At 41.3% G+C, this 25,073-nt stretch overlaps 1 protein-coding gene across 1 annotated transcript in view; it reads left to right on the forward strand.

Annotated features, from left to right (window-relative positions):
- Positions 1-25,073, forward strand: part of Atxn7 (ataxin 7) — a 135,516-nt gene that overhangs the window by 99,588 nt on the left and 10,855 nt on the right. The window contains 6 exon segments of the mRNA XM_035452158.1: positions 15,026-15,278; positions 17,059-17,318; positions 17,734-17,816; positions 21,702-21,952; positions 23,478-23,676; positions 23,957-24,078. Coding sequence (XP_035308049.1) covers positions 15,026-15,278; positions 17,059-17,318; positions 17,734-17,816; positions 21,702-21,952; positions 23,478-23,676; positions 23,957-24,078 — 1,168 coding nt within the window.

Consider the following 25,073-nt stretch of genomic DNA (forward strand, 5'->3'; position numbering starts at 1 on the left):
CTTAGCCATGAACATGTCTGCATTGCAGCTGCCCTATAGGCTAAAGTAGGAGGACACAGGTTTTAGGGCCAGCCTCATCATTAGCAAGACTGTCTCAGAATAAAGTGGACAGTGTGCAGGCTACAGAGACCTTCCCTGGCTGTGCATACTACCCCCAGTCAATCCCAGAACAATCATGGATTGCCTGTTCTCAAATCATTGTTCTTATTATCACTTATTAAAACAAAACAAAAAACTACTCTATGACTCCACTGTTTCATTCCTGAGCATATACTGAAAGAACTTCATACCCTTTGTAGAGATATTTGCATCTCCATGTTTGTTGCTGCTTTATTCACTCACTAACTCAAGGAAATGGAACTAACCCAGTTGTCCATCAACAGATGAACAGATAATGAAAATCTGGTATGTTTATAAAATGGAATACTATTCCACTCCAAAGAAAAATGAAATCACAAAATTTACTGGAAAATGGATAGACTTGAAACTTACATATTAAGTGAGGTCATATAATCTCAGAAAGAAAAAGGTTCATCTGTTTTCCCTCATAGTAATAATAATACTTATATATAAGCAAGTATACCTGTGGATATTGTATGACAAGTAGAAAAAGGACCAGAAAGACCAGATGTTAGGGGATGCAGAGTGAATGCATGCTTATAACGAGAATGGACATACAGATAATTGTGTTTCTAATTCTAAGGCTTGCAGATTATTCATTTTTGGTGGCAATGCATAAGTATATATTCAGTAGTGAAAGTATAAAACACGTGAAGCTCCATAGCTTCTGTTGCACATGGCCACCCTAACTGTAGGTGCTCATTGAGTGTGCAGTCTTTGGGTCTGATTATAATTAGAGTATGCGATTTTTTTGAACTTTTTTTGTAATAAAATTTTAAATAAAGCAAGATAGTCAGACATTTGCACAAATGGACACTGGAGGCTGGTCCCATGGATGCAGTGGAACTGAGTGAGGTCTTAGCCTACGAAAGGCCCCTTGTCCCTGAGACCCATCAGTTGTTCCCTGGGGCAGGAAGGTGAGTTACTATGGACAAAACTAAGACCTGTTGCATTTAGATTGTACGTGATAGAATTTGCTTCTCTTTCATTTAAAAAATCCAGTGAATTAGCCTGAAATCTCCACAACTAACTATTATTATTAAACAGGGTCTCACTCAGTAGTCCACTTTTGCCTGAAACTCACTATGTAGCTTTGGCTGCCCTAGAATCCCAAGAGCTGGGACTACAGCACGGTGACCAAGATGCCCAGCTTGAAGTCTTTGTGCTAATTAATTTTAAAGGATTTCGGGAGAAAAGTTTTTATCTTATACTTACAAGCCTGTTCATCTCCTCTAGTCTCTTCAGGACTACTTTAGCTTTGAGTTTCTGATTACAGCTGTGAGACATTGAGGCACTACCTCATGTATAGTAACATTGCAGACTGCTGGAATCCAGATGATTGCTGTAAATGTAAACAAGTGTGGCCATTCTCTTTTATCAGAGTTAATTTAGAAATTGTTTCTGGTATTCCTTCACATTTTCTCTTGCCTTCTGGTAAAATGATTTACACCAGAGAATTCATGACTTTTGCTAAATGGTGTTTGTGTTCCCATGCCCCCTCTCCTCCCCACGTTCATTCACTCCCGGACACTCCCCCACACACCCCTTTTCACATGTAAAGTGTTCATTCTGACCCACCAAGCATCTGAGCCATCTTTTCCTAAAACTCAGATCAGCTGGCAGTTTTTCAGGTCTGTTTAACAGTAAGGCTTGTCAGTGACAGGAAGATTGTCATAGTGCTGAGATAGGGGACAGCCAAGGAGCCACAGAGAGCAGTTGTATTAAGAGTAGAAGAGCTCTCCACTTTGGCTCTCCAGGGATTGATGCTTAGCCAATACAATATGCATATATGGTATTGGGCAGATTTTGAAAATTGTATCAAAAATAGATCTCAATTGTTGTTACTTGCTTTAGGAAAGAAAAGTTGGCTTTTAAAAAGTTTGCTTAATAAACTTGACTCTTTAGTAAGTATAGCTTGTGTAGGGAAACAAAACATGGAGAAAGGCGACAGCTATTTATAGAGATATCATAATTACTCAGGTTTTAAGTCAGTCCTACACTTCTATTTTATTTTCTTTATTTTAGGAAACCCTGCAGTAACATTGCTACTCTACAGGTAGGTATTCAGAAAACAACAGTGTAATTCACACTGTAGTAGGTAAATTTATAAATTCCATATTCAGTTCCGACAGACCAGATAGATATCCTGCACATCAGATATTTACATTATGATTCATAACAGTAGCAAAATTACAGTTATTAAGTAGCAACGAAAATAATTTTATGGTTGGGGGTCACCACAACATGATGAACTGTATTAAAGGGTCACAACGTTAGGAAGTTTGAGAACCACTGTAATAGAAGAATTAATTTATACCAGCTGGCATGCCTTGTATGACCATATTATTTGAAATTAGACTCCAGCCCTTTTCTGTTGATCTGCCAGGACCTTTGTCATTCAAGTGTTTTTTACAGTAGTAGCAAATGTTACATAAGCCCAAACATGGAGCATATTTGGAGTTGGTGGGCAGACTCAAATCATGATGCAGGCTTGCAATAACAAGTGCAATGAAGCACAGCCGAGCTCTTAATGGAAGGTAGCAAGAAGCCTCTTCTGAGGATCCCTTCCTCTGAACAGAAGCTGAGAGGTCCTCTGGGTGAGTTTTTCCTGCTAGTTTTCAGAAGCTAGCCTGGGGCCTGGTTCTGAATAAGCCTGTGGAAGATAGGTTAGGCTTGGCTAACTAGTGAAGAGCCCAGCTGAGCCTGGAAGAGTATAGAGGCTTCTTTTCCTTCTGGCATTTGTCCTGTCCTGCTAACAGGCTTGGAGGGGAGGGCTCGGCTGCTGGAGGGAGGGAGCTCTGCAGTGGGGGGGGAGGGGGGAGATCAGTACTAATCTCAGCAAGAGGGATTAGCTGCTGCAAGCTGTCCACAGGAGCCATTCTGAAATGTCATTTGAGTGATCTGGCCAAAGTTCAAAAGCAGACAGGAGTTGAGTTTGCTATTAACTCTTAGAAAATGCTGAGGTTTGCATCCAAATCCAAACAGATCCTGGATTTCAAAACACGGGGAAAGCGTTGGGTACTCCCCTCTAAAAATGGAAGAGCCTTGTAACACCCTCTTTTTTGTTTTGTTTTTTAATCTTTCAGTGAGTGAGGTTTCATGACAGACAGCTCATAGTGTTTCCTGTAGAATGTGTTTAAAAATTGTTTTGTCCGGCACTTCAAATCCACAGTAAAATTTTAAACAGAATACTTCGGAAAGAACAACTTCAAAATACAAACAACCTTGGGAAGTCATTCAGCAGCTGAACTTGTATAAATATCTTATTATGGTTTTCTACTCAAATGTTGATTTTTTTTTAATCAGTTGTATTGCAGCAGCAGCAGCAGAATTAAGCTAATTATTTATCTCATTTCTTCTGTCTTTGGACCAGGAGTAAGATGACAGCCCAAGTTCTTTAGTTTTTACTGGGTTCAAATTTCATGTCTTTGTCAATAATGAGGTTGACTGGGTGGCTTCAATTCAGATTAAAACAGCTTCCCACTTATAGCGTTTTAAATATAAGTAGATCTTTAATCAGAATGTTGGTAATAAGATTTTTCTAAAAATTGCCAGCTTTTGTGTTGCTGTTTCTGGTTTTGTTTTTCCTATCACTGGTGCTTTTTATTTGTAGGTAGAGCAGACACTTTTTCTCTGTAGAAAACAGCATGACATACTGCTAAGAGCCACCCAGCCTTACCTCCTGACTGACAGGTGTGTGAAGGCAGGTCCTGTTAGGCAGTGTTCTGACTGGTGTTTGCTGTTGCTGTGATTGGGTTCATTAAGTTTGCTGTCCTCTGTCCAGAATAAGATGAAATAATAAGGGTGCGGAATTAACGTTCTGACACAGACTGAGCACAGCACTCAACAGGTGGTGCTCCTAGTCTGTTGCTTGTGGGAGTTGAGCCTCCTTCTTGACCTGGAAGATGAGTCTAGCTGGGCTTCTACACTAAAGTTCCACCTTTAAACAGCAATGAAAACAAATCATGTCTGTAATTACTGGTGTACTAGGTTGTTTTTAATGTTCTTTCTCTTTACTTGCGGATATAAGATTGCTTTCTATATCAAAATGTACAGCCTAAAATTGATGCTGTAGCCCACACTGGCCTGGAATTCGTGCTGTGCTTCTATGGCCTCAGCTTTCTGAGTATGAGGATTGCATGCAGTTTACAGGTATAATCACTACCTCTGCCTAATTTTCTTTAGTTTTATTTTTGCATTTCAACCTGTATAATAAGCTGACAGCTAAAATTTTAATAGCAAACTGATGAATTTCTAGGGTGATTTCCCCCTCAACAGATAGTTATACCTGGAGATTGATGGATTAGGGAGTTTCACCCCTTTGATTTTGTTTTTCCTTTTTCTTGCTGTGTATTGATACCTAAACTGAGGAATTGGAGCATTTCAAGGAGTAATGTGATAGGATGTTGAGTGATGATGTAAGGTCATATCTGCAGTGATTGGTGGCCATACTCTGTCAGCATCCTTTAGATAACTCCTGCTTTCTTGAGGACAGCAAAGAGAGAGAAGTCCTTATGACAAAATAGAAGTGTCAGCCTGCCTGTTGTTCATGAGTTAGCAATGGATGCAGTCAAAAATAATGACTCCTAGATCGCAGTGGTTACATAAACATTTTGACAATGGGGTTTTGTTCAGAGCTATAGCAGCTTTTTCTGAGAAGGTATTCTCCCTGAATGGTGTCTGAGGAGATAGTAGCTCTCAAGTAGCTGTCTGAGTCTGTGATAGGATTGCAGAAGTATACATAGGATGCCTTCAGGAGCCCACCATCCCGAATGTTCAGTTTTCCTTCCAAAAAGGTATCTCATGACAGCAGTGGGGAAGAAGAGGTGTTACTCCCAGTCACAGTGATAGCCTTGGTAACATGCAGTAGTACTCTTCTGTCATTTCTGGTGATGGATTGGGTACCTTTTAAAGGTGGCTTTACAAATGCTTTCAGAGCACTACAAATTAATCAAGCAAAGGAGGACTGTCCCCAGATGTCCCCTAAGGTTTTCGTGTTCCTCGCATACTTGAAAGCACTGTTAAAGGACAGTCCTCTTGGGAAGCATTCCTGGCAGGAGGATTATTTGAGGTTGCCATATTCCTGCTCCTTTCTTAGCAACATTATTTACAGTCCATTCACGCTCGTCCCTTCCCCCACCAGTGGAGTCATTCTCCCTTGTAATCTGCCCTTTGTGATCTTTCTCTTTCATGCAGCAGTGTGAATGGTGTGCTGCAGTGTGAGCCCTGCCCAGAGATGTGGAAATGCCAAGAGGCCCAGATTCTTTAGTGAGGCCTTTATTTCCGTCATAAAGCACTGACTTGAGGAGCTTGATAATTTGATTATAGACCTTTGGTGAAAAGTTGTTTCAAGTGGCCCAAGTGCTGTAAATGACTCTCTTTTCTGCACTTTCCACTTACATTTTCATTTTAAAAACACCTCTGCATTAGAGGAGAAGAAAATGCTTTGGCAGAGGTAGCAGTTGGAGACTAATTTGTTAGGGCAGCCAGTATTGAAATCATCCCTTTCAGTTAAATCTCTCTAGTGGAAATGATGCCAAGTGCTTTGTGGTGAAGAGTTTTTCTTTCTCAGTGTTTTCCATTTGTAACCCACCTAAACATGCTCTGAAGTGCCCCCAGCTCAGTGTATTTGTAGCCCCCCTAAACTTGCTCAGAAGCACTCCCAGCTCAGTGCTGGCTAATTGTCCTTTTACCATAGCTGCATGCCAGAGGACAGCTCTGGATTCCCCAACTTGAAATTTGAATGTTTCAGGGACAGTCCCACCAATGGCTTCCCTTTCAGCAAGTAGACTGTGCAAAACTTTCTCTGGAACATCTCATCCGTGCCAGGAGAACCTAAAGAAACAGAATCAAAGAGAAGCAGCTTGAGAACTGAAATGAGCCTGTGATAACCATGGCTGCAGTAGAGCAGTGCTTCTAAAAAGACGACGACAGTGACAGAAAAAGCTGGTACCTGTAAACATGATGAGACACTGTTAAATAGAAATGTCCCTGTGTGGTCAGACTATGCTGAGATTCTCAAATGAGATGCCAGGTGGTTCTTTTAAAAAATTATTAAAATAAATATGAACTTCTACTTTAAACCTATGTCACCGTTTGATAGGTATTGCTTAGAACAGTGCTGAAGTAGACATTCTCTAGTAGGTTACTACATTTACTTATAACACAGTAAACAGGAAAGGTCCTAAAGTATGACTCGGCTGTGTACAGAGTTGGTGTGTAATAAGGAGCTGCTGGGACTTTACATCTTAATTTACCCCTTTGCAGGTCTTTATCTTGGATATTCCTTAGAGGTTCATGGTCATAGGAAGGAGAAATGACTCAGTTGATACTTTTACCTATTTGTTGTCTTTGGCAGACCGAATGTAGAGCCTAACCAAAATTATAAACTCAGTATTCTTGGTTGCCTTCCATTTTGAAATTAGAGGGAGCACTCCCTCTCTCTCACCCTTCCTCCTTTTGGTTATGTCACATGTCAGACATGTGGTGGTGGAAGATGTCCTAATCTCTCTCTTCCACTCTCCTTTGTATCCCTTTCACTGTACCTCCCCATGTCTGTGTACAGTGTGTCTTCCTTTCACTGTCTCAGCTGAAATCTCCCTGTGTCTGTTTGTCTGTCTGTGGTGAACATGTGTTTCTCTTGGTGGAGCCGTTCATAGCACCCTCCAGGAACAGTGTGCTTTCTCTGGCCTGGAGCTGGATCATGTGGAGAGGAGTAAGCACTCTGAACACTTAACTGGACTGCTCAACAGAACACATGGTAGCTATGCTTAGCATGCCTGCCTAAGGCACTCTACCCTACTACTCATGAGCATCTTTTTTGATCTCTGAACAACTAGTTTTTAAAAATAAAGCCAAACTATATGTTCAGCTTAAAATCTTATGAAAATAAGGAGATACCGTGAAAGATTAGAGGAGTTTAATGTAGACCTAATTAAGTTATTTTCTCTTGAGGAGAGGACCAGATGCTGCTCTTCACAGGGTAAGGTGCCAGTTCCTCATGTGAAGAAATAGCTGAATTCAGTAGCATAACAAGTACTTGAGCTGGTATCTTCTGAGACAGGGTTTCTCTGTGTGTAGCCTGGATGTCCTGGAACCTGGAACTCTGGCTCAGTAGCAGTAGACCAGGCTGCTCTGCCGCCCCCCCCCCCCATGAACACAAAGATCTGACTGCCTCTAGAGTACTGGGGATTCAAGTGAGCACCACTACCACTCCCTGGCTCTTTTTTTTTTTTTTTTTTTTTTTTTTAGTGAATTAAAATTTCATGGGTTTTTTTAAAAAAATAAGTAGGAATTGGGATTGTTGAGAAATATATATAATATATATATATATATATATTATATATATCTTTTAGCACTGTAAATCTAGGTCTGAATAAAGTTATTATTGGGAGGGAAGTTCCTGAGTTCAGATCCTAAGGACCTGCATAACTCTGTGTAATTGTAGTTCTTCTAAAGGGAGATAGGTCAAGAAGAATCCTGGAGGTCACAGGCTAGTGACTCTGGCATAGGCAGTCACAAACAACAAAGAAGGGTTTTCCTCTGATATCTATACATGTACCTGCCATGTTTGTGCTTGTACACACAATGCAGACACAAATTACACATCATGCACACCCTCAAAAGTACATATTAGAAATTGTGGGTTTTGATTTTTTAATGCAGTTCTCAACCTGTAGCTTTCTACCCCACACCTTATTTCTTTTAAAATATCTTTAATTTTTAGGGTTTCATATGTGCATATAATTATTTTTTGATCGTGTTCATGCCACTTCCTCCTGGTAATGCCTCCCAGATCCACTTCCCCATTTCTTCCCAATTTTTGTCCAACTCCCTTTTTAATGGCCCACTGATTCCAATTTGTGCTGTTCTTATACTGGTATGGAGCCATGCAGTGAAGCTTTCATGGGGGACTTACTAGGGACCACTTCTTTAAGAAGACTTGGCTCTTCCTCCTTCAGAAGCCCGTCAACTATCAGTAGTGACTCAGCTCCTGTGCTTTCCCCTCCTCCCCTTCATGCTAGAATACTAGCTGGCTTGATCTTGTGCACATCTTGTGCAGGCAACCACAGCTGATATTGTGAATGTGACAATTGATCTTGTCACATCCATCTGATACTGTTTTGGTCTGTACCTCCAAACCTCTGTCTCTTACAGTCTTTGCACCTTCCTCTTCCTGGATGGTCCATGAGCCTTAAAAAGAAGAAATATGATATAGATGTTCTTGTTGTGGCTAGCATTCTACAGACACTTATCACTACAGTTTTCTCAGTGTCAGCATCAACCTCTGTTCCTGACTAGAAGTTTCTCTGATGAGGCCTGGGGGATACACTGTGAGCGTAGAGATGTGATTTAGAGAGCTCTTTGATACAGTGTCCACTTATTAAAATAAAAGTAGTAGATCCTTTTCCTCATACCCTATGAACTCCCCAAATGTAGGACCAGGTGTGCATTTCCTCCTGTGGAGCTGGCCTTAAACTCAATAGGAAAGTATAATTACCCACTATGCCTTACTGTGCTGCTCATTGCTGTACCTGACAGGATTTATAGTTGGTAAGACTGTAGATGACAGGTTTATCCTAGAAGCCTATATAGCAACTTCCAGAACTATGACGCCTCCTCTTCATTACCAAAACGATTTTTCCAAGCCTAAGTATGCATTGTCTTCTGCAAGGGTTTTACCATTGAGTTTTGGTGGGAAGCCAGGACCAATGGCAATAGTGTATTGTTTGGGGAAGGTTGTGTTCCATACATTTCTGTCCAAAAGCTTACCACCTCGTGTATTAAATACGAGCAAATACAAAATTATGTCATGGTCAAATGATTCCATAGTATATTAACGGATTTGGAAGAAATTTACATTCTCAAAACAAGCAATATATTAGAAATGTAAGTGGGATAATCAGTTGATCTAAAGAGAAAGTACATTGCACATGCTAGTTAGCAATCTTATTTTTTAAAGTGGAAAAATGAAATTGTTAGTCAAGAATACATTAAATATACCTAATCTGAGCATTTTAGTTTAGAAACAGTGCACATTAAAAATTCAAGCACTGTTTTCTTGGGTGGGCATCACTGTAGCACCATTAGGAAATTAAAAAAACAAAAAAACAAAAAAAAAGGTAAATTGACCTAACTTAAGTTGGGGACCTGAATTGTATGCATTTGCTTTGAGAATTTCACATTTTTTTAAGAATATTTTTAAGGTTTATTTATTATAAGTGTACAGTGTTCTGCCCGCCTGTATGCATGCAGGCCAGAAGAGGGCACCAAATCTCATTACAGATGGTTGTGAGCTATCATCACATGGTTGCTGGGAATTGAACTCCGGACCTTTGGAAGAGCAGGCTGTGCTCTAACCGCTGAGCCATCTCTCCAGCCCCGAGAAATTCACAGTTCTAGTGGGTTTTTTTCCTCTATACCACAGACCTGGTATTACTCCTTCAGTGTGTTCACCAAACAGGTGGATAAGTACTTTCTTTTGTGGTCTATAGTTAGCTTCAACTGTCAGTGGATAGACCTGGTGCATTACTTTTCTGTTGCTATGACAAAATATTACGACCAAAGACAACCTAAGAGTTTATTTGAGCTAAGTGTGGTGGCGCACACCTTTAATCCCAGCATGCAAGAGGCAGAGGCAGGTGGGTCTCTGAGTTAGAGGATAGCCAGGACTACACAGAGAAGCCCTTTCTTTCCTGAAAAACAAACATAAACAGAGAACTTATTTTCACTTATGGTTGGTTCCATATGGTTAAAAGTCCATGAGGGTTGGGTGGGGTGGGGTGGCATCTGGGGCAGCTAGCTGAGAGCTCACATCTTGAACAGCAAGCACTAAGCAAAGAAGCAAAACTGCAAATACGGCAAGGCCTTAAACTCCCAGGACACCCCAGCTACCACCAGTTATATACTTCCTCAAGCAAGGACACACCTCCTAAAATGACCTCAAAGCACACTACCAACTAGGGACCAAGTATTCAAATACCCTACATGAGGTTACGTTTCTCTTTCAAACTAACACACTTGGGAAGAGGGAACTTCATCTGAGGAATTGGCCTCCATTTGATTAGCCTGAGGGCATGTCTGGGGGTATTTTACTGATTGCTGGTTGGTGAGGTAGTGTGTGCAGCCCAAGCTACTGTGAGAAATGCCAACACTGGGCAGATAAACCAGGGCTTTAGGAAAGTTGGCTGAGCAAGCCAAGAGAAGCAAGACAGTAATAAGCAGTGTTCTTCCTCCATGGTCTCTGCTTCAGTTGCTGTCTTGAATTCTTGTATAGGCTTCCCTTGATAATCTGTGACCTTTAAACCAAATAACCCCTTTCCTTTCCTCACCACATTGTTTTTGGTCAGTGTTTTATCTCAGCAACAGAAGGCAAACTAGCACATGTGGATTACCATGGGTAGCTATTTAATGTCATATGTGACAAGCTATTCTGATTATTGCTTTGATGATATATTGCTTTGGAAAATACCTGTCAGCTGAGAATCACACTTCACCCTGGAGCCCATTTGAAAATGATGGGGCTGGATAAGGTTAAGTTGTCTACAGTAGATGGTCACTGCTGGTGATTAAGTGGTAGATAGAGATCAGGGATACTAAGTGTCCTGAAACACTCACATACAGCCATATGATACCAGAAATACCCTCAGGAAAAATTTGTTAAAGGAAAAGGGGAAAGTGGCAAAATTGAAAATAGCTAATGGAGACAGAGGCCAGCTGATCTCTGTGAGTTTAAGGCCAGCCTGGTCTACAAAGCTTGTTCCAGGACAGCTAGGACTGTTAACACAGAGAAACCCTGTCTTGAAAAACAAAACAAAACAAACAAACAAAAAAAACAGCTTACATAAAAATGTTGATTTTTAAAAAACAAACAACAAGGTTTAAATCCAGGTTTATAGCTCCAGTTCCAGGGTATCCAATGTCCTTTTCTGACTTCAGCTGGTACTGGTCATGCATGTGACACACATACACACATGTGGGCAGAACACTTACACATAAAATAAATCTAAAAGCAACAACAATAAAATCTGTATTTTATGTGGCTTTTTGTAAGGATAAAAAGTTGCTTCTCAAAGAAGTTTGGAAAACACTAAAGACTTGGAGTAACTATGAGCCCTATTTCGTAAACTTTCTATATAGTGTTATATGGCATGTATCCTTAGCCTGTGCAGATTTTAAGTCACTTAACCCATGGTTTAATGGTTCTTGAGGCATTAACCTCATCTAGCACAGGCTCTCAGATAAGGCTGCACATACCATCACACAGAGAAGCTTATAGAAGTCTAAGTGCCCTGGACATGCTTCAAGCCAGATGTATCACAATGTCTGAGAGAGGTGCAGGTGTCTTTTTTTGCTGCTGTTTTATTTTTTTTAATTAACTTTTTAAAGTAGCATACAAAGAAGTTGCTTTTTGTGATATTTTCATATTTACATCATTATACTTGGGGGCTATGCACCCTCCCTCAATATCCCCCCTCTCCCCATACATCCTTATGGCATTCTTGTTGGTTCTCCTTCTTCCCTGCTCTTCCCCTTCTGTTTTCATGATACATTCCATTACCTCTCTTGTTTCTCCCTTCTCATTCCTGTAGACTTCTTCCCCTCTTGTGGTCCTCCTTCCTCTGTGTGTGTGTGTGTGTGTGTGTGTGTGTGTGTGTGTGTGTTTCAAATCCATTTCCTACAAACACCACAATTTTAATTTTCATAGTTGAACAAAATTGCTCTCTGTGTGTGCTACATTTTCATTGTCCATTAATCAGTTGAGGGACATCTGTACTAGTTTTGTATCTTGTCTGTTATGAATAGTTAGATAACAAGCATGGATGTACAAATATCTCTGAGTATTGCTGACTTGGAATTCTTCATGCATATACCCTGGAGTGGTGGTACCAGTAGTGTGGTAGTTTTATTTCCAGTGATTTGAGAGAAGTCCTGATTTCCATAGTGGCTCACAGTTCATACTCTCCGTGTATAAGGATTGCTTTCTCCCATATCCTTGCCAGCATTTGTTGTCTTTTCATTTTATTTTTTTGGGGTTGGGTTAAGATCTAATGTATCCCAGGCTGGCATTGATCTACCTCTCTGGTGCTAGGGTTATAAGTGTTCTCCACTGCACCCATTTCTTGAGATTCTGGGCATGGAGTCCAGAGTTTCCAATGTATGCTAGTTAGGCATTAAGCTATATCTCCTTTGTTTTCTTGGCAGCCATTTTGAATAGGATAAAAAAAATTGAAGCTTAAAAGCATTATAAATTGCATTTCCTTGATGGCCAAAGATCTTGAGCGCTTTTCCAAGTATTTATCTTCTAGTTGTATTTCATCATTGGAGAACTATGGGCAGTACCTGGGCTTCATTGTTTATTGAATGATGAGTGGCTTCTATTGATATCTAAATTTTGATGTTCTTCATAAATTCTAGATGTTAACCCTCTCCGATATGTGACTGGCAAGTATTTTTCCATTCTCTAGACAGTCCTTTTACATTGTTCCAGTGTTGTACAGAAGTTTTTAAATTTTATGCAGTTCCACTATCAGTTCTCTCTTGTTACTTCCTTCCTGTTGAAATCGCTGTCAGACAGTCCTTACCTGTACCTTGCAGTGTTTTGCCTACATTTTCTTCTAGCTCTTTTCCAAATTTAAAATCTTACATTTAAGCTTGGCTCCCAGCACTTGGGAGGCAGGAGTTAGGTGGATCTCTGTGAGTTTTAGGCCAAGGTTGGGGAGCCCCTAGACAACTGTGATTTGAAGACACTTCTGACCAGAAGAAAAGCTGTGCCAGTCTTAATGTTAACTGAAGACCTGTTTTGTGGGTGAGAGGTAGGCTCCTGGAAGTCTTTGCTTCCTTGGGCAGGTAACAAAACTATTATTATATCTTTACTCTTGGTGCTGGAAATGCAGTGCTCAGATTGATTGGGAATAACAAAAGAGAAGGGCTCAATTTTGACTCGTCTCTTTGACTTTTAAAAAATTAAATAGTTTTGCAGCACTAGGAGTCAACCTTAGAACCTCAGACATGGTTACAACTGAACTGCATATCCTTGTTTTTAATATGTGTCTGTCTGTCTGTGTATGTGGTGGGGGTAGGTGCATTTAGAACTGTTCTAGTCCTCAACTTGGGGTAGCTTCCAGTCTTCCTCAGCCTGCTGGGTGGGGACCAAGCACCACCATTCCAAGCTAGAAAAGCCAAATTTAGAACAAAACAATCTAAGTACCAAAGAGGAGAAAATATTAAACTGAACTTATTATAGGGTTATGTTCCTTGCACACATAAGTTTCATGGGGTTGGAGTGGAGGTGAGAGCAGAGTAAGGAAGCACTTTCAGATAGCTCTCAGTTTAGCCTCTTAACTCCATTGTAGCCTCTGTGGTGTTGATTCGGAGAATTTGGGTTTTTCTCTTGGGAGCATCGGAGAATTTGGGTTTTTCTCTTGGGAGCATCATTTGTCTTGGTGTGAACCTGGCTCTGAAGCACATGATAAAGACTACAGAACTAGCCAGGCAGTGGTGGTGCTTGCCCTTAATCCCAGCACTTGGGAGGCAGAGGCAGGTAGCTCTCTGAGTTCAAGATAGAAAAACCCTGTTTCTAAATGAAAAAGAAGGAAGGAAGGAAGGAAAGAAGGAAAGAAAGAAAGAAGGAAAGAGAAAAGACTAAAGAACTACTATCCCTAAATTCACTGAGTAAAGAATATTTGGAAATTAGCTATTTAAATGGTGCTTGTAGTTATTGATTCCAACACAATTAGTGTTTTAAGTATCTATACGGCTTTCTACAGTGTGATATTGATGGTTTGCATATCTTGTAAAACCTTAAATTAAGACACTGTGGTTTTAAATTGAATTCAAGGCTGCTACTAAGCTACCCCCATTGGGTCCTGTAGCAACATTACCAAATGACTAACTGGTTTCTTGTAGTAGCATTTTCAGTAGCTCTTGATTTATAGCGGTTTGTATCTACTCTCAGAAAACCTTTTTCTTAAGTAGGTAGATTTATTCTCAGCTACACCTTTGTAGACTATCCTTATTCATAAATTACTTCCTAGTTTCAAAGAAGAAAAAGAAACAGGCCTAGCTCTTTGTGATATTTTTGTCTTTAATTTTTGGCATCTTAGTAGTGTGAAGCAGAGTTATGCCATCTGTAGTCAAGTGAGATTTTATTTTAAAGGTGGGAGGGGTTTGAAAAGATTGACTGGAAAACTTCAACAGATTCTTAGGGAGCTATAAGATGGTCCTAGAAACAAGATTTGGTGCCATAGGCTCGCTGGTGGGTGAGTTGCTTTTTTTGTTTTGTTTTTTCTGTTTCCCTTTCTGAGACTCAGAGAGTCTGTGTGTGTTAGAAAGGTTGAAGGCACACCAGTGTTTGACAAGTAATGGTCTACAGATAAGTGAGGATTTTCCTGTTGGTGTGAATTGCTGTGTCTGAGACTCACCAGGCATTTTGCTGCTGTTTCGAATGGTTGTTCGATTTCAGAGTGGTAAACCTCTTTATGTTGGTATGCATTGCAAACTAAGTTGGCTGTCGGGCCTGTGTAAGAGCTTTCTTCAGCTGCTGGATTTGCCAGGAGGCTGTGACATACACGTTTTAATCCTAGCACTAGGGAGGAAGAGCAGGCCTCTGAGTTTGAAGCCAGCCTGATCTACAGAGCAAGTTTCAGGACAGCCAGAGTTACATAGAGAAACACTGTCTCAAGGGAAAAAAGGAAAAAAGAAAGAAGCCCTGTCTTGAAAAACAAAATAAAATAAAAAAAAAAAAACCGCTGCTGGATTTATTATGCTTTACTTGATGACTTAAGTTTTGATAAGTGTTGATTTCAGGGAACTGGCTCAGCTTTCCATTTGAAGCTTGGCTGAAATGTGTCTTTTTTTCTTTCTTTTTTTTTTTTTGTTTGTTTGTTTTTGGTTTCTGTTTCAGAAAGAAGACATAGCTCATCTAGCAAGCCTTCCTTGGCTGTTCCTCACACTTCAGTATTTTCCCTCTTCCCTTCTCTGTCCAAAAGCAAAGGCGGCAGTGCCAGTGGAAGCAGCCGGTCTTCCAGTGGAGGGGCCCTTTGCACAGCCTCATCAAGCTCCAAGTTACTCAAACTGCCCAAAGAGAAACTGCAGCTCAGGGGGAACAGCAGGCCCACGAATCCCATGCAACAGACTAAAGTCCCCCATGGTAGAGTGTAAGTATGGCCACATGGCTTTGTAAGGCTTACCTGCTAGGATGAGTCCTGTGTGGGTGCCATCTAAGAGTGTCTGGGAGTCATTGTGAAGAGTTCACGGGGCGGGGGGGGGGGGGAGTGTCAATCATGTGGAATATGTATTGTTACTCCTATTTTCATATGGGAAAAGGAAGCACCAGTTGAGATGCTTTGTGTTAGAAGGCCTTTAAGATATACTGCTTCTGTTTCTTCCTGGTGGAAGTGAAGCACTAATTTTCTTGGAGTCTAAGGCACCAGTCACTACAGGATTGGAGGTACTTAGGTATCTACCAAGTGCATGGCTTTTGTCCACTAAGCCATTGAAGACAGCCAATGAGTGGCCACTGACATTTCTGCAGCCTCTGTTGCTAATAGTAGAAATAAGAAAAAGTGAAGTGTCTCCCCCCCACCCCTAAAACAAACTAGGGTTTCCTGCCAGGTTGCTTTCAAGTCAAGGCAGTGAGGAGGAAAGACTGAAGTAGTTCTGTTGGCTTTGGCATGCTTCTGGAGTAAGTCTGGCCTGGGAACTTCTTGAGGCCACTTAAAGGAGCAGCAGTGTACACTAACTGAGACATCTTGCTTTGTCATGACATCTCTCAGCCCAGTAGTCTTTCCTTTGGGAAAGTATGCCATATATTTCATTCCCAGTATCAAATAACCTTGGTTATCTTAGAAAACAGTTCAGTACCTGCTGTCACCCAAGAACCTTGCAGGCTATTCCTCATATAGCTCTTCATCACTGTTCATCCTCATGGCTGCATTCCCAGCCCCTTGTTCACCGAGAATGATCATGGGAAACTTGGCTTTTGCTTCTATGCCTGTCTAAAAGCCAAAGAAATGGCAGGGCAATATTTAAATCACTTGCCAGCTTAACAGCCACTAGAGGCCAGACACCCCCAGAGTTTGCATGCACTTACCCAAACCGCCATTATCATTTGAAAGCTTAGAAGGGGATCTAGTGAACCATTCGGGTTTTGTTGATCACTTTTACCAAGCAACAAAGTGACAGTATCAGTTAGATAATAAGAGACATTGTTGTTAGTGGCACGTATTCCTGCTCACCAACCAGTTGTCAGGTGTATCTGTCCTAAGCTCCTGTCATAGAAGCCTGTGTTGAGAGACAGGGAACCCAAACGGTGACACACCACGTGCTGATTTAGCACAGAATTCCTTGTTGCCAGAAGCAGGGCTGCTTCAGGCTTGAGGGACATGTACTCAATCATGCATGTTTGTTTTAATAATTCCTTTCATTAAAGTGATGGTTCTTGTGAGGTATTCTCCTGGGATTCTGTGGTGTTGTCTTGGTCCTTCTAGAATGCTTCATGTTATGCTTCCTATAGAAACGCATTGACTAGCAGGTTTGCTAAATGACTGCAGTGCACAGTTGGTTCACTTCTGCCCCAAATGCATGCCATGTTTTCCGATGGGATGTATTCCCACTAATCAATAAATGAACACTTGTTAAACCACAGAAAAACAAGGAAAGAAACCACATTGACTCTTGGGTCTGAGTTTCCCATTGGTCCATGGGAAAATGTTTCTGAAAGGATAAAAACAGGTCAATTTTTTTTTTTTTAAATCCACTGGGCTTTTTGTCAAAAGAACTGTGAACTTCACCACTCACTTTTCTTAGTGGTTCAAACAAAATGTACAAGAGCCTTCCCAGAGCTTGTGCACACACACTGGTAGATCTAGGCTTGGCTTCCATCCCTTTGGAATAACAGGGCACTTGTTGATTGCATTCTCACTTCCTCTGTAACAGCATGACACCCTCTGTGAAGGTGGAAAAGATGCATCCGAAGATGGATGGCACACTACTGAAATCCACAGTGGGGCCACCCTGTCCTGCTACTGTGAGCTCTGCAGTCAAGCCTGGCCTTAACTGCCCCTCAATACCAAAGCCAACCTTGCCTTCACCCGGACAGATTCTGAATGGCAAAGGGCTTCCTGCAACACCCATTCTGGAAAAGAAACCTGAAGACAGTTCTAATAATAGGAAGTTTTTAAACAAGAGATTATCAGGTAACATCACAATTTCCTTGTGAAGCTGTGTATGGAAAGTGGGGTGTGCATGATTATAAATGAAGGCCTTCTTAAAGCTAGTCAACGTGAACCATGGGGAAAGGTTCTGTCAGGCTGGACCTGTCTGTGTGTGCACACTTGTGTGTCATAATGAAAATTTGTTTCTACAATTTTTCTGAATATAAATATTATGCAAATTCAGTAAATATTTTTTCAGGGTCCAGTAGTAGTTGTAGCCTTTCAGTAAGGATAATAATGTTCATTGCGATGCTCACAGCTCATCTGCAGTATTCATTAGTAATGGGACACATCTTATTACAACTTTAATTTGTCTATCTTGAGATTCCCTCTTATTTAAAGAATGAAGACAGTGGTTACTACACCCACTGCAGTAATGTTTGTGTGCTCCTTACAGAAAGAGAGTTTGATCCTGACATCCACTGTGGGGTCATCGATCTAGAAACCAAGAAGCCCTGCACCAGGTCTTTGACTTGCAAGGTTTGTACTTTCTGGAGCAGAAGGGAAGGCTGGTGTGCACATGGAGCTGATAATACCATACCATTCCCATAGCTGGTAATACCAATACCATTCCCACCCATAGGGAACCAGTGCTCACTGGCTGCCTGGGTTGTATAAATGAAGTAAGCTGCTTGTGGCAAAAAAAAAAGAAAAAAAAAAACCCTCAGTTTGACAGAATGCTATGTATGTGAGTTACCATGCCTCATACCTGTAGGAGAAGCTTTTGTGTATAAGCACCATCGCATACATATGGAGGTCCCAGTACATCTTGCAGGACTCAGATATTTTCCTCTGCCATCACTTTTACGTTTTCTTACAGTGTTTTTTGCTTATTTCTTTTATTTTGTTTCCTCTTCTTTCCTGAGTGTGTTGTAGCTCTTGTGAGGTCAGACGATGACTTGTACAGGATGGCCACTGTTTGGCTTCTGGGTCTCAAACTCTGGTCTTGAGGCCTGGTGACTGGTACCCTTCTCCATTAAACTATCTTACTGGCTGAAGTGACTTATGTTAATTTAGGTTTCAGTTTTAATTCTTGTAAATAGCATTTTGCATCAGTGGAGGCTTCCTGCTCAGGTTGCTCTTGAGTTGTTGAGTTGAGTAATCCTCCTAAGTACTAGGTTGCATGTGCACAGCCACCATTCTCATCACAGCAGTGTCTGGGAATGTTCTGGGAAATTTGAAACCTTTAAATGTCTAACTTTCAAACAAAATCATAAGCCCTTTTCAAATTGGGAAAACAATGCATGGATATTCTGATATTTGCATTCTATCTTTGGTCGGTGGACACCTTTGACCTGAGCCCATATCCACCTGCAGATTTCTAGGCAAGAAGCTTATGCCTTAGAACTGCTCTTTTTTTCATGGAATACTAGTTGAATAGTATAGTTGTCTATTGCTCTTAGTTTTTGATGATGGCCACTTGATTCTGTCACAGTTTGAGATGTGATTAAATGCATGTTTGAAAGCAGTCCTCACCTATACTCAATGTCATGGTGGTAATACCACATCTTCTCTGCACCTCCGGCCTACATGGCTCTTTATGACATGGTTTTATGCAGAAATGTGTTACCAATGATTATTTATCTAAGATGTGCTTTCTGCATGATCCATGATGCACCTGGTAGATAAGAATTCTTCCTTTCTTTTGAAACTGCATCATGGTCAAATAATTTGACCACCTACACCTTTCTGGTATTTCAGTGTAGAATACAGTGTTACTGACCATTGGCATTCTGTTGATCAGCACACATCTAGAACTTAACCCATCTTCTTACCTGAACTTCTATATCTGTTGATGGATAACTTTACTTCCTTCCAGTCTGCATGATCCGAGTAACTAGTGTTCCACACTTAAATTTTGTGAATTTGGATATTTTATATTCTGCATGTCAGGGAATCATAAAGAAAGTATGTTTCTGTGACTACTTTCTTTCAGCTTATATTGACAGAAATTAATTCAGTATTTCCTTCTGTTGAAAGGCTGAATAATATCCCATTGCAAACATATAGCTGTATTTCTTTTATCAATTCATCTGTTGATGGGCTTTTAGCTCCCTTCCGTATCTTTGTAAATAGTGCCTTGATGGACATGGGAACACTAAAATCTCTGCAAGGCTTCAATTTCAGTTCTTTTCATAACTACCCAGAAATAAGGTTGTCTAAAGGTTTTTAGTATAAACTCTTCAGGGATTTTCATTCTCTTTTTCCTGTGCCTTCCTTCATTGGTAGGTGACCTGGTTTTGTATAGCTATATGCTGTCTTCTCTTTTCAATAGTTTGTATTGTTCTGCAGTGTTAAGAGTGTTGTTGCTGTTGGTAGCATGGTTCTAAGCTTTTTGTCTTTAGCATTTAGTTCAGCATGAAACTGGTAGAAAATGCAGCCTCCAGTTAGGCCTGCACCTTAACAGGTGCCTTTACTGTCTACCACAATTCTGTGTGTTCTCATTTTCTTTACTTTCTCTTGGGCCTGATAGTTTTAATTCTTTCTATAGGACTCAATATGCCTGATAGCTCTATCTCCATACCCACAAGTTGATGCCAGGTCTCTTTTGTCCTAGACATAGACTCTTGTGTATTATGACCAAGAATGGAATTGCCTTGTTGTCTGCCTCCTATTTTCACTGTTCTCACTGGAGCATTTGTCACATAGCCTTCTTGTGTGCCTCTATGCAGGGAGATTTATAATTATTGGCTTTTGTCCTTCTTTTTACCTGATATTGTACCAGATACTTTTCTGTTTCATACAACCATGAGCACAAGTCTTATTTGAAGTCCCACAAGTTACAATCAATGCATGTTTTATGAGGGTGGACTTCATTTGCAATTTGTCTGCCAAGGAGGAGATTCATGGTTGCCTGGACTCCTATGAGGGTCTGTGGCATAATTCTCCTACATGCTTCTTGCATTCGTTGCTTTGCTACCATGCTTTGTAGACCTTTAGATCACTACATTTGTTTAGTGCAATGAATCATGAGCATGTACACATAAACCATCAGTTTTAGAATTATGTAATCCAAAAGACAGATGTAAACGTTTACATTAATTCACTGTATTCATAGAAAGGGGATGGAGCCACCTTTGTATGAATGAGGACTGGAAGTAGTATTGGAAGTAGACTGAGGAGAGGGACTAGCCCAGGTAGAATGACTTTTACAGTGATTGGACTTGACTGCAGGTTAGATTAGCTTAACCCGATCACTTCACTCTTGAAGATTCAACTTTGTATCCTGTTCAGAATGATATTGGACTTTGGGTATATACTTTTAAAATGTCAGAGACTGGAGGATGCTTTCTGGGTAAGAGTCACTTCCCAGCATCTACCTTGGGTGGCTTTCAGCTCTCTGTAACTTGTTGCAGCCTTTCTGACTTTTCCAAGTCATTGTATTCATATGCAGGTACCCACTTATAGACGCACGTACATATACATGATTCAAACTAAGATTAATGTTAAAATACCAGTGATTATCAAATGCTTTGATAATGTGATGTTTTCTTGTAAGGTAGGATCAAGAGTTGGTTTTTCAAGACAGGGTTTCTCTGTGGCTTTGGAGGCTGTCCTGGAACTAGCTCCTGTAAACCAGACTGTTCTCAAACTCACAGAGATCTGACTGCCTCTGCCTCTCGAGTGCTGGGATTAAAGGTGTTCACCACCACCACCCAGCTAACTATTAGTCACCTTTTTAAAGCTGGGATTGCCACATTCTCTATGTGCCCATTTCCGCTGTCAGAAATACTGACTAGATCCATGAGAGATGAATAGTGGAGAGATGAATAGTGTGCGTTTCTGGTACTTGCTGCATTTCTGTCTCTTCTTGTTCATAGTTCTTTTTCTTTTTCTCAAGCCTTTACTTGGCTGCACCAGACTTTGTCTACAGTTCTCTTCTCTCTTCATACCTTATTTTGCTGAGAAGAGAAAAGCAGTGTGCTTAACTTTTGTCCTCAGTTACTAAAAAGAAAACTACCAATATGTTTTTAAAATTAATATTTAGAATTTTAAATCATCTTGAGGGATTTTTTTCTTTAATGAAATTCATAAGAGCTTATGAGTTGCTTATTAATGACACAAAACACGAGTACCTGCCCTTTGTACTGTGTGGTACTTGTCTCTGTGCCAGGTGAGACAGCTAATGTTGCTCCTTTCTTCATGCAGAATGATATGCCCAAGTTCCTGTGGTTAGGAGCTGGAGTATGTGATTCTGGCTAATCTGAAGAGAAACGCATTCAGTTCAGTAAACGTGGAGATATCTCGTCTTCGAAAGCTATAGCTTGCTTTCTTGACGGATATGTTTGGGGATATAAGTGTATTTCTTACTAAAATTCCTCAGTTTCTGTGTTTCTTGTTTATGTTTGCATGTGTCTATTGTAGACACATTCCTTAACCCAGCGGAGAGCCGTTCAGGGTAGAAGAAAACGATTTGATGTGTTATTGGCTGAGCACAAAAACAAAGCCAGGGAAAAGGAATTGATTCGCCATCCAGACTCTCAGCAACCACCACATCCTCTCAGGGACCCACATCCCACCCCTCCTCGGATGCTGCCACAGGAGCCACATGTTTCTTCAGAATCGAAGCCTTTTGTAGCTAGTAAACCGAAACCTCATACCCCTAGTCTTCCAAGGTAAGCCAGCCTCCAACTGTGTCTCCCTCCTTCCGGGAACAGGTGTCTAGACACCCACCGTGTGTCCTCTGTACCCCTCCACCTTCTGCACAGCTGTGCTGTCAAGAACTCTGTGTCACTGTCACAATGGGAGTTGGAACTTTTTAAATTGGGTTTTGCTGTAAAACTGTTAAAGTCCTCAATAAATTTTGACCAGGGCTCCCAGGTATAAATGCAAATACTAAGGTTAGAAGTACCTGCTCTATGGTGGTCCTGTGCCAGGTTTCTCTTAACCCTGATAAGCAGAGCTGAGACTGGGTCTTGCATTCAGGCTCCTAGTAGGCGTTTTTTCAGATGGCTTTGACCACCTATTGCAAATTAAAGTAGTGAGAAATCTTGTAGACAAGCATTTAGCTTTAGTAGCCATCTGTTTGTCAACATGAGTTTTCATTCATTCATTTGGAACTTTGTCTTCAGCAGAAAGTAGACATTGTAGCATAGAAAGCAAGGTCAGAGTGATTTAATAAGAGTTTACTGTGTACATAGCTCAGAGACACTGATGAGAGAATATGTGTGTGCTTGTGCTTCTTTAAGCCATTTCCAGAGACAGGGTGTGGGGTCTGGGGTGTGAGGATGTAGTGTTCGGTTTAGCAGTTGGTCACCTGTGACCACCTTCTACTGGTGTGCCAGCCCCTGGCTACTGCTGCTTCATTTTACCCTTTTGTTTCTGATCCTTGGGATGACTTCATTAAGGTAGAAACATCTCCCTCAAGATAACGTAAGTGTATATACTTGGACATGTCAGAACATCCCAACATGAGCGAGCCCTGTGGTTTAGAGCCCAGGCAGCAGAGAGTGGTCAGTGGAGGCTTCCACAGATACAGTCAGGCTCAGCCCGAGGTCCCTGTGTGTCCTCTCTTTGTCAGCCTCTCAATGAAGATCATTCATCTGAAAAGTAAGATTTACTTAGAAACTACTAGGCCATCCTAGTGTCGATGTAGGAAGAAAAACGTCATAACCCTTGAGCAATGATGTCCAGACTGACCTTGAGATAGTAATGCCACCTCACTCATTATCTCTTCCTGTCTCTTTAGGTTAGTTGTACTGAAGGACTTTGCCTATTACCATACACATCAGAAATAGTGTTAAAATATTTTGAGATGTGAAGAGTAGTCAATGTGTCCTTGTTCTTTGGGGAGAATGGAAGAGAGGCTTGGAAACCAGATAGCTCTTGGGGGAAGACCAGTTATAAGCTGCTTTTGGCTGTATGTGGCAGACACTCACCTTAGAACTGGACTGCTAAGGGGAGTACCTTAGTGCACATGGACAGACAGACAGACAGACAGACAGACAGACAGACAGACACACACACACACACACACACACACACACACACACACACACACACACACAGAGTCAGCACCACACTGCCTTAGGGCTGGTGGACCTGCTTCTCTCCTCCATCCTCTGCGGTTTTAGAGTTGAGGCTGATGATGACCAGCTTGTGCTTCTGTTCTGAGCTGTGCTGTCCTGTTTACTCATTCAGGCCTCCAGGCTGCCCTGCTCAGCAAGGTGGGAATAACCCCATTGACCCTCCTCCAGGCCACGAGTCTCCTCACCCTCCCTTACCTGCCACTGAGCCAGCGTCTCGGTTATCAAGTGAGGAGGGTGAAGGCGATGACAAAGAAGAGTCTGTTGAAAAACTGGACTGTTATTATTCAGGTCACCATCCTCAGCCAGCATCGGTAAGTTCTGCATCCACTTTTTAGTGGCCTCCCCAGTGCAGCATAGACAGCATAGACACTGAATGGTGGTGACAGAGACCTTGCCAGGCTGTACATGGAGCCCCTTAGGATACGTGTACTCATTCTGGGACCCTCTCATAGGTTTCTGTCTCTCTTCTTCAAAAGTTAGTGCTAGGCGTTGATGCTGTCATGTTTCATAGCTTCTGGCTCTGGTGCTCACGGCATTTCAGCTCTGTGCTGGCAGGGAGGTGACACGCATCGACACTGTGCTCTCTTTCAGTTTTGCACATTTGGGAGCCGGCAGATTGGAAGAGGTTATTACGTGTTTGACTCCAGGTGGAACCGCCTTCGCTGTGCCCTTAACCTCATGGTAGAAAAGCATTTGAATGCACAGCTATGGAAGTAAGTGCCATTTGGGGGTGGGGGGGTGACCTGCCCCAGTGATACATTTTTTTGATGACATGATTGGAGGCAGAGGCAGGCAGATCTCTGAGTTCGAGGCCAGCTTGCTCTACAAAGGGAGTTCCAGGACAGCTAGGACTCTGCACAGAGAAAACCTATCTTGAAAAACAAATAAACAAAAGAACATGACATGCTTATTTCAATGGGGAAAAATAGCTGTAGGAAGAAAGTGCCTACTCTTTCATATATTCATTCACTCTTTAAGCAACGTCTTGTTCTGGGCTCAAAGTAGAAGGGTTCCCACGTTCAAGGACCTCATCATATCAGTAGGGACATGAAAATCAGGCAACAGAAAAGAGATTATAGCTTATTATCAGAGAGATACTGGAAGAAATAGTCACCACCAACACCTACTGGGAACTAGCTGTATGCTGGGGACTGTTAACTATTGAATTTTTATAAGTCTTTGCTATGTGAGCATGATTATCCTTTTTTTTTTTAAATTAATAGATATACAAGGTCACACAGTAGGTAGTGGTGGGGCCGCTAGGGGCTAGTTTGTTTCCAAACAGAGCTAATATGGGAAAATAATAGGCTAAGGGTGTGGAAGAGCTGTCACTAGGGTGTGAGCAGGGTTGCTTTCCAGAGGAGAAACCTGTATATGTGAAGGTACCTGGTCAGAAAGGTGATGACTTGAGAAACAACAAGAGCTCGAGTATATGACAAGACAAGGCCTAAGAGACTAGCAGGGCCGACAGCACTGAAGCTGTAGGGTGCAGTGGTAAGCTGGCTTTAGGTAGAGGAGCCATGGGCTTGGATCTGTAGCTTTACGTCTTGGAGTTTTTGAGTTTTGTTGGGCTGGGATGAAACAGTGTCCTCAGCAGGGTAGTTAAGCACTCTATCACTTAGCTGTGTCACCCTACCCTTGAAAAATCTTGTATAGTACTATGTATGCCAATATTTACTGAAAAGCTTATAAATAAAAGAAGGGATCC

This window comes from Cricetulus griseus (genome assembly GCF_003668045.3).
Source record: "Cricetulus griseus strain 17A/GY chromosome 1 unlocalized genomic scaffold, alternate assembly CriGri-PICRH-1.0 chr1_1, whole genome shotgun sequence".
In the NCBI taxonomy this organism is placed as follows: domain Eukaryota; kingdom Metazoa; phylum Chordata; class Mammalia; order Rodentia; family Cricetidae; genus Cricetulus; species Cricetulus griseus.